The following is a 14,524-nucleotide window of genomic DNA, read 5'->3' on the forward strand; positions in this document are numbered from 1 at the left end:
AAGGAGGAGAGAGGCTCTTTTCAAGCAGGGAGTGCTTGGAGGTGAGCAAAAAGCCCTGTAGAACGAAGTTGAGATTTCTGAATGAGAAATAACATAGGAAAAAGACGTTTTAATACCCAAGAATTTATCTGTAGGTGCCTATATGGGGAACTTGTGTACACCTAAGATCCAAATGAGTCATCAGAAGAAAAACAAGAAAATTTAAGTTTAACCCAACTTCCTCCCTGAAGAAAGAAAATGGAGGGAGTTCTCGCCGTGGCTCAGCAGAAACGCATCTGACTAGTATCCATGAGGTTGCAGGTTCCAACCCTGGCCTCGCTTAGTGGGTTAAGGATCTGGCGTTACCGTGAGCTATGGTGTAGATCACAGACGTGGCTCAGATCTGGCATTGCTGTGGCTGTGGCATAGGCCAGTAGCTGCAGCTCTGATTCAACCCCCAGCCTGGGACCCTCCATATGCCGTGGGTGTGGCCCTAAAAGGACAAAAAAAAAAAGAAGAGGGATAGTTCAGAACTGTGTAGAAGAGGTTACTAGATCCATTGACAGATCTCTATTGGGGAGACAAATACACAATCAATAAATATTGTAACCAATATTGTAACTAACCAGCTTTTGATTTATTATTCATTCAACACTTTTTAAAAAATATTGAATTCTGGAGTTCCCGTCATGGCGCAGTGGTTAACGAATCTGACTAGGAACCATGAAGTTGCAGGTTCGATCCCTGGCCTTGCTCAGTGGGTTAAGGATCCGGTGTTGCTGTGAGCTGTGGTGTAGGTTGCAGCTGCAGCTCGGATCCTATGTTGCTGTGGCTCTGGCGTAGGCCAGCGGCTATAGCTGTGATTCGATCCCTAGCCTGGGAACCTCCATATGCTGCGGGAGCAGCCCAAGAAACGGCAAAAAAAAGAAGACAAAAAAAAATAATTGAATTCTGGAGTTCCCTTGTGGCACAGCAGGTTCAGTATTCACCAATATCACTGCAGCAGCTTGGAAGACTGCTATGGTATGGGTTCAATCCCTGACCCAGGAACTTCCACTTGCCATGGGCATGGCCAAAAAAAAAAAATTTTTAATGTTGAACAAAGCATGAATTTCTTTCTTTTTTTTCAGTCTTTTTAGGGCGCCCCTGCAGCATATGGAGGTTCCCAGGCTAGGAGTCAAATCGGAGCTACAGCCACCAGCCTATGCCAGAGCCACAGCAACACAGGATCCGAGCCGTGTCTGCGACCTACACCACAGCTCATGGCAATGCCAGATCCTTAACCCACTGAGCAAGGCCAGGCATTGAACCCGCAACCTCGTGTTTCCTAGTCGCATTCATTTCAACTGTGCCACTATGGAACTCCAAAATATGAATTTTTAATAAGTGCCAGACACTACACTAGGTTCTGGGATACAATCGTGAGATATATGGAGTCTTGTTCTCACAGGGCTTTAGAAGAAACACTAACCTAAAGGTTAGTCAACTGATGAATGGATAAAGCAAATGTGGTACATCCCTACAAAGGACTATTATTCAGCCACAAATAGAATAAAGTACTGATATATGCAGCAACGTGAATGAACCTTGAAAACACTCAATAAAAGAAGCCAATAACAAAAGACCATATATGGTCTGATTCCACTTATAAGAATTGTCCAGAATAGGCAAATCCATTCAGACAGAAAGAAAGCCTGGGAGGAGGGGAGAAGGGAGAATGACCGCTAATGGGTTTCTTTTTGGAGTGACGAAAAATGTACTGGAATTAGATGATGGTGGCTGTACAAACTTGTAAATATACATATAAACACACAAACCACTGAATTACACACACAGAAGGGTGAATTTTGTGGTATGTGAATTACAGTGCAATAACACATATAAGTATGAACCAGGCAGTGACAATTCAGTGTAGCAGATAAACCTAGAACAGTGCCTGGCACATAGGTGACACAATGTCCATGAAATGAATGAATGATTGAGGGCTATGAGTGTGCAAGACCATGGGGCTGATGAAGGGAGACTTGCACAAACACAATGATTCCAAGGCAAGACCTAAAAGGCGAGTAGATCGGCCAGGGACCTTGGCATTGGGAGAGGGATTAGCTGTGTTTTAGGCAGAGAAAAATGTTCCATGTAAAGGGAACAGCACATTCAAAGGCCTAGAGAACATGGCATCGGAAAGGATCTGAAAGATGCAATGGAGCTACAATGAGAAGACCTGAGAGGCAAAGAGGAAGCTTGTCCTCAGGAACTGAGAAGGGGGTCCTGGGAGCCACTGAAGGAAGCATGACCATATCCTGAGGGGCTGGGGAGCTGTGGAAAGCTTGATCAATTCATTATCATCAAAAATAATAGTAATTAGGAGTTCCCTGGTGGCCTCGTGGGTTAAGGATCCGGCATTGTCACTGTTGTGGCTCAGGTCACTGCTGTGGAGAGGGTTCAATCCCTGGCCCAGAAAACTCTGCATGCTGTGGATGTGGCCAAAAAAAAATATGATTAATAAGGCCAATGATCAATGAGACTTAAGATGCCCACTTGAAAAATTAAGAGACTTATCCTCTCCCCAAACAGAGATTTATATTTTTCTCAGTTTATACATTCATAAAGATATGGGATGGAAATATGAAACAATATAAGGTAGTTCCTTGGGGAGTGGGCAAAGAACTGGACCGCTGGTGACAGGGTGGATGAGAAATGTTTCATTTCATTATAGGCCTTTTTATGTTTCACCTCTTTGAGAAAAGTACATTTTTTTTTTTTTTCTTTTTTGGCTGCCCTGCGGCACATGGAGCTCCTGGGCCAGGGAGCAGAACTGAGCAATAGTTGCAACCAAACCCTACTGCAGGGCTGGGAATCCAACTTGCATCCTGATGTTGCAGAGACACTCCCATGGCATCACAGTGGGAACTCCTGAGCCAAGTAAATTTAAACAGAGAGAGATGGATAAAGATATAGAGGTATATACGTGTACATTAAAAAGTCACACAGCTGGAAGGAGCAAAATTGCACTTCTAAGCTTTACAGTGAACATGCTCATCAAAGAATCTTTGCATGGCAATTTCCTCTTCCCTCTATGCTTTCCTATGGAGTGAAAAAGATGAGATCCGCTTAACAGCTCAATTTCTTTTTATGAGTTAATAATTTGCCCTTAAGTTTTATATTCCAGTCTACTGGTTATCATAAGCCAGTCTCTCACATCTGGCTCCGCTAAATAGCTGAGAACCTGATCTGAGACAGGGAGGTCCTTGCTTTCTGTAATGCAAGCTCAGGTGGCCTGTGGGACACAGAATGGCACTCTTCAGGCAATGCCCTTGTTATCTTCCTGTATATTTATTCAAATGATAATTTTCCCCCTGAAATGAAAATATGAAAACACAGAACAGGGAAAGTTCTTCATTCAGTAACTTGATTCTATCCTTTACATCTTAAAGAGAATGACTCACAGCTGAGCAACAGACATCCACGGAGACCAGAAGCCTCAGATTAGTTTCGTTTTGTTGTGCGTTGCATCAAGAGTCCAGCATGTATTTTGCTCCAATTTTCTCCCACGGGTTCTTGGTTTAAAGTTAATGGGTCTGGAGAGAGTGGAAATTTTGGAGGCTCTTGGTGCAAAAAGATACCAGATTCAAGAATGGCCCCAGACATAGGCCAGCAGCTACAGCTCCGATTAGACCCCTAGCCTGGGAACCTCCATGAGCTGTGGGTGCCACCCTAAAAAGATAAATGAGAAAAAGAAAGAAAGAAAGGCCCCAGCTAGAATTGGGATCTCTATTTTATTTATCTTCATGCTCTCACAGACCCTCAATCCGCTTCCTGGCTCTCCTTCAGCTGTGAAACAGGGTCAATAAATCAGTGACCCACCAACCAAAAGAATCAGGAGAAAGAGCTGATAAAATCAGCATTGCCTATAGCCAATATTTATAATAACTCTAGAAGAAATATAACTTTAAAATTGTGATTCAGGGAGTTCCCGCTGTGGCCCAGTGGATTAAGAATCAAGTATTGGTGCAGCTGTGGCATAGGTCACAACTGTGGCTCAGATTCAGTCCCCGTCCTGGAATTTCCCACAGGTGCAGCCAGGGGTGGGTGTGGGGGGGCTGGGGGGGAATGTGATTCACTATGGTGTTTACCTGAAACTTCTTTTTTTTTTTTTTTTGGTTATAAGGGCCACACCTGCAGCATGGGGAGATTCCCAGCCTGGGGCTTGAATTGGAGTTGCAGCTGCTGGCCTACACCACAGCCACAGCAATGCCAGATCCAAACCATGTCTACAACCTACACCACAGCTGACAGCAACACAGGATGATCTGTGACCTGCTAAGCAAGGCCAGGAATCAAACCCTCATCCTCATAGATATTAGTCAGGTTCCTAACCTCCTGGGCCACAACAGGAACTCCCTGAAACTTATAAGAATACTGTAAATCAACTACACCTCATTTCTAAAACATCAGCATTGCTGAAGCCATTTGCATTTGCAATGTGAGTGCATAACAATGCTGCAAAAACCCAGTTTTGAACACCATCTGGAAGAAAGTAAGCCTGTGGCTTGAAGGGTTCAGAAATGGAGAGAAATGGCTTGTTAGGGCCTATTCTTGGGCAGCCTGGAGAAACCTGGGGCCTCTGCTCTGTGTCCATGAACAGAGGGAGGAGCTGGTTTCCCATAGCCTCTCTGGGTAGACAAGCACCTCCAACTGAAAAACTTCTTCCTTAGCCTCTCAAAGCTCTTCACGTTTTCATCGTTTCGCCTGAAAAGAGAAACTTAAATAGAGAAAGCCAGGTAGGAGTTCCCCGTTGTGGCTCAGTGGTTAACGAATCCAACTAGGAACCATAAGGTTGCGGGTTCAATCCCTGGTCTTGCTCTGTGGGTTAAGGATCCGGCGTTACCGTGAGCTGTGGTGTAGGTCACAGACTGGCTTGGATCCCATGTTGCTGTGGCTATGGCTGTGGTGTAGGCCGGCAGCAGTAGCTCCGATTTGACCCCTAGCCTGGGAACCTCCATATACGGCGGGAAGAGGCTCTAGAAAAGGCAAAAAGACAAAAAGAAAAGAACGCCAGGGTAATGATCAACCAAATGCCTGTAGCAAAGGACAGGAGCATGTGGCCACATTCACAAATATTTGTTGATAGATGAGGAGAGGAAGTTACTGGCAGAGCCCAGGGCAGGATTCCAAGATTCTCGGATGCAGAGGGGCTGAGGGGTCACCGAACACCATGTTCTGCCTAAGAGGGAACAGCACCAGAAAGATAAAGAATGGTGCTCGAACTTGCAAGGCTAGTGGCTGATAAGAGCCAGCCAGAGCCCTGGATTTCTGGGTTGGCCATTTACCCTGCCTTCCTGTGGCTTGGCTAGCAAGCGACCTTCTGAGAAGGCATTGTTTGGTGATAAGGGCCCTGTGGCCTTGTCAGCAAGTTGAGGTCTGCTTGACAAGGGGACCCCCTCCCCGAGCAAGCCCCAGTCTCTGACTCAGACAAGATATTCCTATGCGGATCTCAGGGGAGCAGAGCAGTGAAGAGCAAGATGAAAACTCTGGACTTGGCTCCAGATCCCTCCTCTGCTTTTTTTTTTTAGGGCTGCACCCGCGGCATATGGAAGTTCCAAGGCTAGGGGTCGGATCAGAACTACATCTTCGACCTACACCACAGTTCATGGCAATCCTGGATCCTTAATGCACTGGGTGAGGCCAGGGATCAAACCCTTGTCCTCATGGATACTGGTTGGGTTCATTACTGCTGAGCCACAAGGAGAACTCTCCAGCTTCGTCCTCTTTCACGGTGGTAGCTTGGGTGGGAGATGGAAAGGCCTGAGGAGGCAATCGGCAAGGTGCACACACTCCCTCTCTCAAAAATTCTACTTGGCCTTTTTCGCATTCAAGAAAGAAAACATTAGGGAGTTCCCTGGTGGCCTAGTGGATTAAGAACCTGGCATTGTTACTGCTATGGCTCGGGCAACTGCTGTGGCCCAGGTTTGATCCCTGGCCTGGGAACTTCTGCATGCTGTGGGTGTGGCCAAAAGCACACATACACAAAACAAAAACAAAAATAAGAAACCAAAACCAAAAAAAAGAAGAAAGAAAATTGGGAGAACAGAGAGCAGAGAGGACTTGAAACCCAAAGTACCTTCTGTGCCTAATAACCATGACAAGCAGAGTTTGAGAAATAGACAAAAAGGAACTAAAGAGGTGGGAGTGGGGGAGGGCTGCAGAAATGCTCAGGCAGAGGCAGTCCTGCTGGTCTTAGCTACACAGGGACAGACAGAGAGCTTGGATATGTCTCTGTCTATGCCCAAAAGAAAACTTCAATGCCTAGGAGTTACCTTAGGGTGCAGTGGATTAAGGATGTGGCATTGTCACTGCTGTGGCTCCAGTCGCAGCCGCGGCTCGGGTTCAGTCCCTAGCCTGGGACCCTCCTCATGCCATGAGCATGGCTAAATAAATCCCGAAACTTCAACACCCAAGCAGAGCCCTTCTAAACTAGACCTTTCCAGCTTTTTCATTTATGCTTCGTTATAGCCCGTCATCTACCCTAAGTGACAGCTATACTTACTATCTGCTAATCACTCATTCAGTGCATATTTATTGAGCACCTACTGTGTCCTAATCAATAGACAAGTAAGATTATGACGTGTTAGACGAATTAATTCATTTATTCCTACATAGCAGCATGAGCATGCCTAGAAAGTAGCCTTTTTTTTTTTTTTTCTTTGTGCTTTTTCTTTTCAGACCCAAACTCGCAGCACATAGAGATTCTCAGGCTAGAGATCAAATCGGAGCTACAGCTGCTGGCCTACTCCAGAGCCACAGCAGCACCAGATCCAAGCCGCGTCTGCGATCTCTACCACAGCTCACGGCAATGCCAGATCCTTAACTCACTGAGCAAGGCCAGGGATCAAACCTGCAACCTCATGGTTACCAGTTAGATTCATTTCCACTGTGCCACAGTGGGAATTTCTAGAAAGCAGTCTTTATCTTTCTATCTCCCTGCCCTCAAACCTGGCTTGCCAAGAGTTTCCCCTTCCTGGTCTCCGAGCTGGGGCCCTCCTCTTCAGAGCAGTCTTTAACCTTTTTGATGGAGAATTGGGAGGAAACTGGAAGGAAGGAAGAAAGGCCAATTCACGAGTGTGGAACTGGACTCCAGGACTGGAGGAGATTTTTTGTTGTTGTTGTTGTTGTTGTTGCCACTTCTTGGGCCGCTCCCGCAACATATGGAGGTTCCCAGGCTAGGGGTTGAATCGGAGCTGTAGCCACCAGCCTACGCCAGAGCCACAGCAACGCGGGATCTGAGCCACGTCTGCAACCTACACCACAGCTCACGGCAATGCCGGATCATTAACCCACTGAGCAAGGGCAGTGACCGAACCCGCAACCTCATGGTTCCTAGTCGGATTTGTTAACCACTGCGCCACGACGGGAACTCCTGGAGGAGATATTTAAGGGCTATGGTCATGTGAGAATAACTGACAGGTGAATGAGAAAGAGAGCAAGCAGATTTTAGGGAGAACTTGGTGATTCTGTGTTTCTTTCTGGGTGTGAAGAATTACAAGTAAAGACCTTGAATAGTTTTAGAAATTGCTTTTGGTTTCACAGAAAGCATCCTCTTGTAATTCCCATCGTGGCTCAGTGGTTAACGAATCTGACTAGGAACCAAGAGGTTGCATAGGCTAGAGGCTACAGCTCCGATTAGACCCCTAGCCTGGGAACCTCCATTTGCCGCAGGAGCGGCCCTAGAGAAGGCAAAAAGACCAAAAAAAAAAAAAAAAAGAAAGCATCCTTTTGATCTAGAAAGCACTGTGGGGACATGACATGTGCTTTTTGGACAAATATTCATATTCACAGACACCTTGTCTGTGCGTCACCATGCAGGGCTGAATAAAACAGACCTGGTCCCTGTCCTTCTGAAGCTTGAAAATATGAAATAAATGTGTTTATGAAAATATGAAATAAACAAGTATTGAGTGATATGCATTTTGAAGGAGAGAAAGAGGCACAGGGTCAAGAGTGCTAATTGGGGAACTGCTTTATGCCTTTGGAACGCATCCTGCTTTTAGTGCTGAAGCACTTTTTTTTTCTTTTTTTTTGTCTTGTCTTTTTTTCTATTTTTTTCTAGGGTCACTCCCGAGGCATATGGAGGTTCCCAGGCTAGGGATCTAATTGGAGCTGTAGCCACTGGCCTACACCAGAGCCACAGCAATGCGGAATCTGAGCTGCGTCTTCGACCTACACCACAGCTTATGGCAACGCCGGATCCTTAACTCACTGAGCAAGGCCAGGGATCGAACCCGCAACCTCATGGTTCCTAGTCGGATTTGTTAACCACTGAGCCACGACGGGAACTCCTGAAGCATTTTTTTGATAGTGTACTGTATCAAAAATCCAAATGTTAGAGTTCCCGTCATGGTGCAGCAGAATTGAACATGACTAGGAATCGCGAGGTTGCAGGTTCGATCCCTGGCCTTGATCAGGGCAACAGCTCTGATTAGACCCCGAGCCTGGGAACCTCCACATGTCACAGGTGTGGACCTAAAAGACAAAAAAAAAAAAAAATCCTAATGTCATATTGAAAAGCCCAGATGTCACTGTCTTCAGAATGTCATGTCAGGTGTCCCATTTAGGCTGTTCTCTCCTGATACATTGCCTTTTTTTTTTTTTTTGTCTTTTTGTCATTTCTTGGGCCGATCCCTCGGCATATGGAGGTTCCCAGGCTAGGGGTATAATTGGAGCTGCAGCTGCCAGCCTACACCACAGCCACAGCCACTCGGGATCCGAGCTGTGTCTTTGACCTACACCACAGCTCATGGCAATGCCGAATCGTTAACCCACTGAGCAAGGGCAGGGACCGAACCCGCAACCTCATGGTTCCTAGTCAGATTCGTTAACCACTGTGCCATGACGGGAACTCCTACATTGCTTTTAATAATTTTTTTTTTTTTTTTGTCTTTCTGCCATTTTCTTGGCCTGCTCCCGTGGCATATGGAGGTTCCCAGGCTAGGGGTCGAATCAGAGCTGTAGCCGCCGGCCTACACCACAGCCACAGCAACGTGGGATCCGAGCTGCGTCTACAACCTACACCACAGCTCACGGCAATGCCGGATCGTTAACCCACTGAGCAAGGGCAGGGACCGAACCCGCAACCTCATGGTTCCTAGTCGGATTCGTTAGACACTGAGCCGCGACAGGAACTCCCTACATTGCTTTTATAAAACATAATTCTGCCGAGTGTATGCCTGTTGTACAGTGACCGACTGTCCCCATTTGCCCATACCGAGCAGTTTCCACGGTTGGTCACCCTAACCTGTTGACAAATCTGTTTTCCCATTGTTTCCAACTCTCCAGGAGGGAAAGGAAGGCTTCTTATCTCTATTCATGCAATGGCTTGCATATAAAGCAGCATTAATATAAACACAACAGTAAGTTGTGGCTTAGCTGGTTATGAACCCCGACTAGTATCCATGAGGATGTGGGTTCAACCCCTGGTCTCGCTCAGTGGGTTAAGGATCTGGCATTGCCGTGAGCTGTGGTGTAGGTCGCAGATGCAGCTTGGAGCCTGGTGTAGGCCACCAAAAAAACCCAATAGGGACAGTTTACACTTGAGGATTGGTTATATTCCAGGCCTTGTGGTTAATGGTTAACTCCTTAGGACAACCAAATGAACTTTCTCCTTCTGTAGAGAAACTGAGGCTAAACCAGTTAAGCCCAGGATTTCAGAGGTTGGAGCTGAGGAAGAGAACTTAGTGGCCATTCCCTGTATTAGCATAGCGGTTTTCCAACTTTTTGATCTCAGGTCTCCTTTGCACTTTTTTTTTTGTTTTAGTTTTTGGCTGGGCCCATGGCATGGAAGTTCCAAGGGCCAGGGATGGAATCTGAGCCACAGCAGTGATTCTTAACCCACTGTGCCACCTGGGAACTCCCCCTTTACACTCTTGAAAATTATTAATGATCCCCCCAAACTTTTATGTTGGCTATGTCTAGTTCATCAGATATTAACACTAATAATTAAAAATTTTTGGCATTCCTGTCGTGGCACAGCGGAAACGAATCCTACTGGGAACCATGAGGTTGCAGGTTCGATCCCTAGCCTCACTCAGTGGGTTAAGGATCTGGTGTTGCCGTGAGCTGTGGGGTAGGTTGCAGACGCGACTCGGATGTGGCGTGGCTGTGGCTGTGGCGTAGCTAACAGGTCCAATTAGATCCCTAGCCTGGGAACCTCCATATGCTGTGGGTGTGGCCCTATAAGGACAAAAGACAAAGAAAAAAAATTAATTTACACGTCAATGAGTGTTAACATTAATAATACATTTTGTAAATGAAAAGTAACTATTTTCCAAAACAAAACAGCTTTAGTGGGAACAGTGGCAACTTTCTTTAATGATTGGCTTAAGAGAAAAATCCTAGATTTTCACACCTGCTTCTACATTCAATCTGTTACAAATATGTATTAAGGAGTTCCCGTCGTGGCGCAGTGGTTAACGAATCCGACTGGGAACCACGAGGTTGCGGGTTCAATCCCAGGCCTTGCTCAGTGGGTTAAGGATCCGGCGTTGCCGTGAGCTGTGGTGTAGGTTGCAGACGCGGCTCGGATCCCGCGTTGCTGTGGCTCTGGCGTAGGCCAGTGGCTACAGCTCCGATTAGACCCCTAGCCTGGGAACCTCCATATGCCGCGGGAGCGGCCCAAGAATTAGCAAAAAGACCAAAAAAAAAAAAAAAAAGTATTAACTAACCTGTGAAAAACACTGTGCACTTGTGAAAGAAAAAGAAAAAAGCAAATAACTTCTTAGTATAACAGTGACATTTTTTTGCCTTCGTAGACCCCCCCCCCCAGGTCCCTAGACATTTTAGCTGGCGCTGCTGTACTGTATAAAACTGTATTGAATCGCTCATTTGCCCTTTTCAATGCCTTTGCGCCAGGCTTCGAGGTAAGAGATAATCATTGGTTTGCACTAATACTCAGCTTTGGTTTTTATACAGTCTGGGCCTTGCCATTGACACCACCGTGGAGACGGAGAGGAAAAACACGCACCTCCCCTCGGCCAAACTCTAACCTGCAAGCTCTTCCCGGGTTGTCCATACTTTGGACTACAACTCCCGGCAGAGCTCGCGGCAGCGGGGGGGGGGTCAGTATCCGCAGCCGCGAGGGGCGAATGTGACCCACGCCGTGACGGAGTGAAGGGGTGGTACCTTTTTCGGGGGGGCAGGCGCCGTGCCACAATTGGAGGATCCGGGAAGAGGGGGTGGAGCCAGTGTTTGGGTCAGCCAATGGTTTGTGGTCAGGCAGAAGCGAGGACGGGGCGTGGCAGCACTGACTTGCGGGCTGTGTGGGGCTCACGGAGCCCAGGAACGCGGGTGTCTGAGGTTGGGACGCGTAGTTCTCGTGTCGCGACGACTGGGCGCGGAAAATGGCGGCGCGATGGAGCAGCGAGAACGTGGTGGTGGAATTCCGCGACTCCCAGGTGAGCTGGGGACCAAATGGAGCTTTGTGAGCATGCGCCCTTCCCGGTTCCCCTCCCCCACCCTGCCGGGTCTGTCTCAGGGCGGCTGGCTACCCCCAGCCCGGGCTGGGGAGATGGTCAAGGGGGTGACCTGGAGGTGTCAGAGCTGAGTGGATGAGGGTTACCTTGAGGACCGTTTGGGGGTGGTTGGGGCTGCCATGGGCGAGGTTTCGGGGTTTCCCTTGTGGATACTGGAGTGGTGTCGGCCTGAGGATATCCAAGTGCAGATGTTGCGCTCTACTGACCGCTGAGGGAAGGCTTCCCACCACCAGAGTGGAGAGCGAGGGGGTGTTTGCTACCCCTGCACCTAGTGACTTTGGGCAAGTTGCAGAACTTCTCTGAGCCTTGGGTAGATGTATTGAACCCTGCTTCACAGGACTTTGATGGAATGGAGTTGATAAAAAAAACTGCACGCGAGGTGCCGGTTTCAGCGCTTAAATCTTTAAGTGGTCTCTGATGCTAGGGTAGTGGAAGATACCGCGCAGTGAAGAGGCGTATGCACTTCGTGTGTTGCTCGGTTCGAATCCCAGCTCATATCTTAGCCTGTCCTTACCCTTTGTGCGTCTTTTCTCACCTGTAAGAGGTGCCAATTGTGTCTCTCTTAAAGGATTGATGTGAGAATTTTTATGAGGCCATACATTTAAAATGTGTGGCACAGTGCTGGACACATGGTGAGCCTAAAGGAAACTTAGTACTTTTTTTTTTGTCTTTTTGCCATTTCTTGGGCCGCTCCCGCGGCATATGGAGGTTCCCAGGCTAGGGGTCCAATCGGAGCTGTAGCCGCCGGCCTACACAACAGCCACAGCAACGCGGGATCCGAGCCGCATCTGCAACCTACACCACAGCTCACGGCAACGCCGGATCCTTAACCCACTGAGCAAGGGCAGGGACCGAACCCGCAACATCATGGTTCCTAGTTGGATTCGTTAACCACTGAGCCACGACGGGAACTCCAAGAATTTTTTTTTTTTTGAAGTTCCCCTCATGGCTCAGCGGTTAATGAACCCGACAAGCATCCAAGAGGATGCAAGTTCGACCCGTGGCCTCGCTCAGTGCGTTAAGGATCCGGTGTTGCAGTGAGCTGAGCTGTGGCTGTGGTGTAGGCGTCTACAGCTCCAATCCGACCCCTAGCTTGGGAACCTCCATATGCCACAGGTGTGGCCCTAAAAAGACAGAAAGACAAAAATAATAATAATAACAATAATTTTTTAAACCGTTTTTGTATTCTGTGCTTTCCATATGCCCAGCCTTGTGCTAAATGATATATATACATTTCCTTTTTCTTTTTTCATTTTTTTTCTTTTTTCCTTTTTAGGGCTGCACCCACAGCATATGGAACTTCCCCAGGCTAGGGGTCAAATCCAAGCTACAGGTGCCGGCCTATACCACAGCATCCAGATCTGGGCCTCATCTGTGATGTATAGCTCACTCAATGCCAGATCCTTAATCCACTGAGTGGGACCAGGGATCGAACCTGCATCCTCATGGATACCAGTCGGGTTCGTTACCTTTGAGCCACAATGGGAACTTCCTACATTTCCTTTTTCTTTCTTTTTTTTTTGTCTTTTTGCTATTTCTTTGGGCCGCTTCCGCGGCATATGGAGGTTCCCAGGCTAGGGGTCGAATCGGAGCTGTAGCCCCCGGCCTACGCCAGAGCCACAGCAACGCAGGATCCGAGCCGCGTCTGCGACCTACACCACAGCTCACGGCAACGCCGGATCGTTAACCCACTGAGCAAGGGCAGGGACCGAACCCGCAACCTCATGGTTCCTAGTCGGATTTGTTAACCACTGCACCACGACGGGAACTCCTAACATTTCCTTTTTCTAATTCATGAAAGAACCATGCAAGATAAGTAGGTGTCACCCCATTTTTTCAAATGGGGAAACTGATCCCCATTTGGCTGATCTCAAGTGACGTGGCCAAGGCCTCCCATTATGGGGCTGCATTGGGATTTGATTGCAGCATCTGGCCCCAGGGCTTCATTGGACTCATTACATTCTCTGCTTCATCCTTTGTGAGCCTGTCATGCAGTCGTTCCACAATAAATATATCATGCTCTTTTTTCCCCTGCGACAGGCAGTGCCTTGTTGGCTATCTTCATTCATTCAACCATATTTATTGAATGCCTTCTTGGTGCCAGGCTTCCATTCACTCATTTATGCAGTGGGGTTTATTGAGCTTTTGCCAGGTGAATAATGTGCCAGGCACTGTGTTGGTGCTCAGGTGATTTATACTGAAGGGGAATCTAGGTTTAGGATAAGGGGGTGATGTGATTTTTCCTTTCTAAAACCCAGCCCTTCTTTTGCCGTAAAGATGAACGATTGGAGATCCTCCCATGGTTTTGCTTTTTGGTGCTCTGGATACACAGCCCCCATGGAAAATGTGAGCAGCCACATTTGCATTAAAGAATCCTAAAGCTCTTTGCACTGTTAGCTTGTGTCTCCAGGAGGCCTGCTCTCCCGGGGGAGGTGCCAGACTCCTGGGGAAAAAGAACCACATTCTTGTTACCCTTCTTGTTAATTGCTTTCACCGGGGACTCAGAACAGAATCACGTGTCCTACCTCTGAGCCTGCTAATTTGGAAGTTACTAATCTGCAAACCCTTTAATTTTCACAGAAGCCCAGGTAGTCTCACCCCTACTTCTCTACAGAGATGTAATTGAAAAGACCTGCAGAGAGAGCGCTGTCACACAGATTAGGATGCTATGAAGTTGTATCAAATAATTAAACCTAAACAGCGGTTGTCATAGTAAGAGAACAAAGTAAATTGGGTAATTTAACTGCCTTGCAGGAGTTTCTGTTTCTCTGATTTTTCTGTTCATTTGGAAGGGTACGTCTTAGTGAGAATTAACTTGGCTTTGTGATTAATTTTGGTGATAATTGGGGGGGTTAGGGACACATTTTATTAACAACTCATTAATGCAGAAAGGAAAAAGTTAAAACAGTTCACACTGCCTTTCTGAAAAGACTAGAACAATAAACTTTCAAACACCCCACCACTTTTATTTATTTATTTATTTATCGTCTCTTAGAGCTGCACCAGCAGCATATGGAGGT

The 14,524-nt window shown here is 47.2% G+C and overlaps 1 protein-coding gene across 2 annotated transcripts in view; it reads left to right on the forward strand.

The window, feature by feature from the left end:
* The first annotated feature begins 11,291 nt into the window (after positions 1 to 11,291).
* WDR59 (WD repeat domain 59) overlaps positions 11,292 to 14,524 on the forward strand; it is an 86,247-nt gene continuing 83,014 nt past the window's right edge. For both annotated transcript variants that reach the window (XM_047789834.1, XM_047789835.1), the window contains exon 1: positions 11,292 to 11,426. In XM_047789834.1, coding sequence (XP_047645790.1) covers positions 11,373 to 11,426 — 54 coding nt within the window. In that variant the 5' untranslated portion in view covers positions 11,292 to 11,372. The remainder of the gene's footprint in view (positions 11,427 to 14,524) is intronic.

The sequence above is a fragment of the Phacochoerus africanus genome, chromosome 8, assembly GCF_016906955.1.
Source record: "Phacochoerus africanus isolate WHEZ1 chromosome 8, ROS_Pafr_v1, whole genome shotgun sequence".
Classification (NCBI taxonomy): domain Eukaryota; kingdom Metazoa; phylum Chordata; class Mammalia; order Artiodactyla; family Suidae; genus Phacochoerus; species Phacochoerus africanus.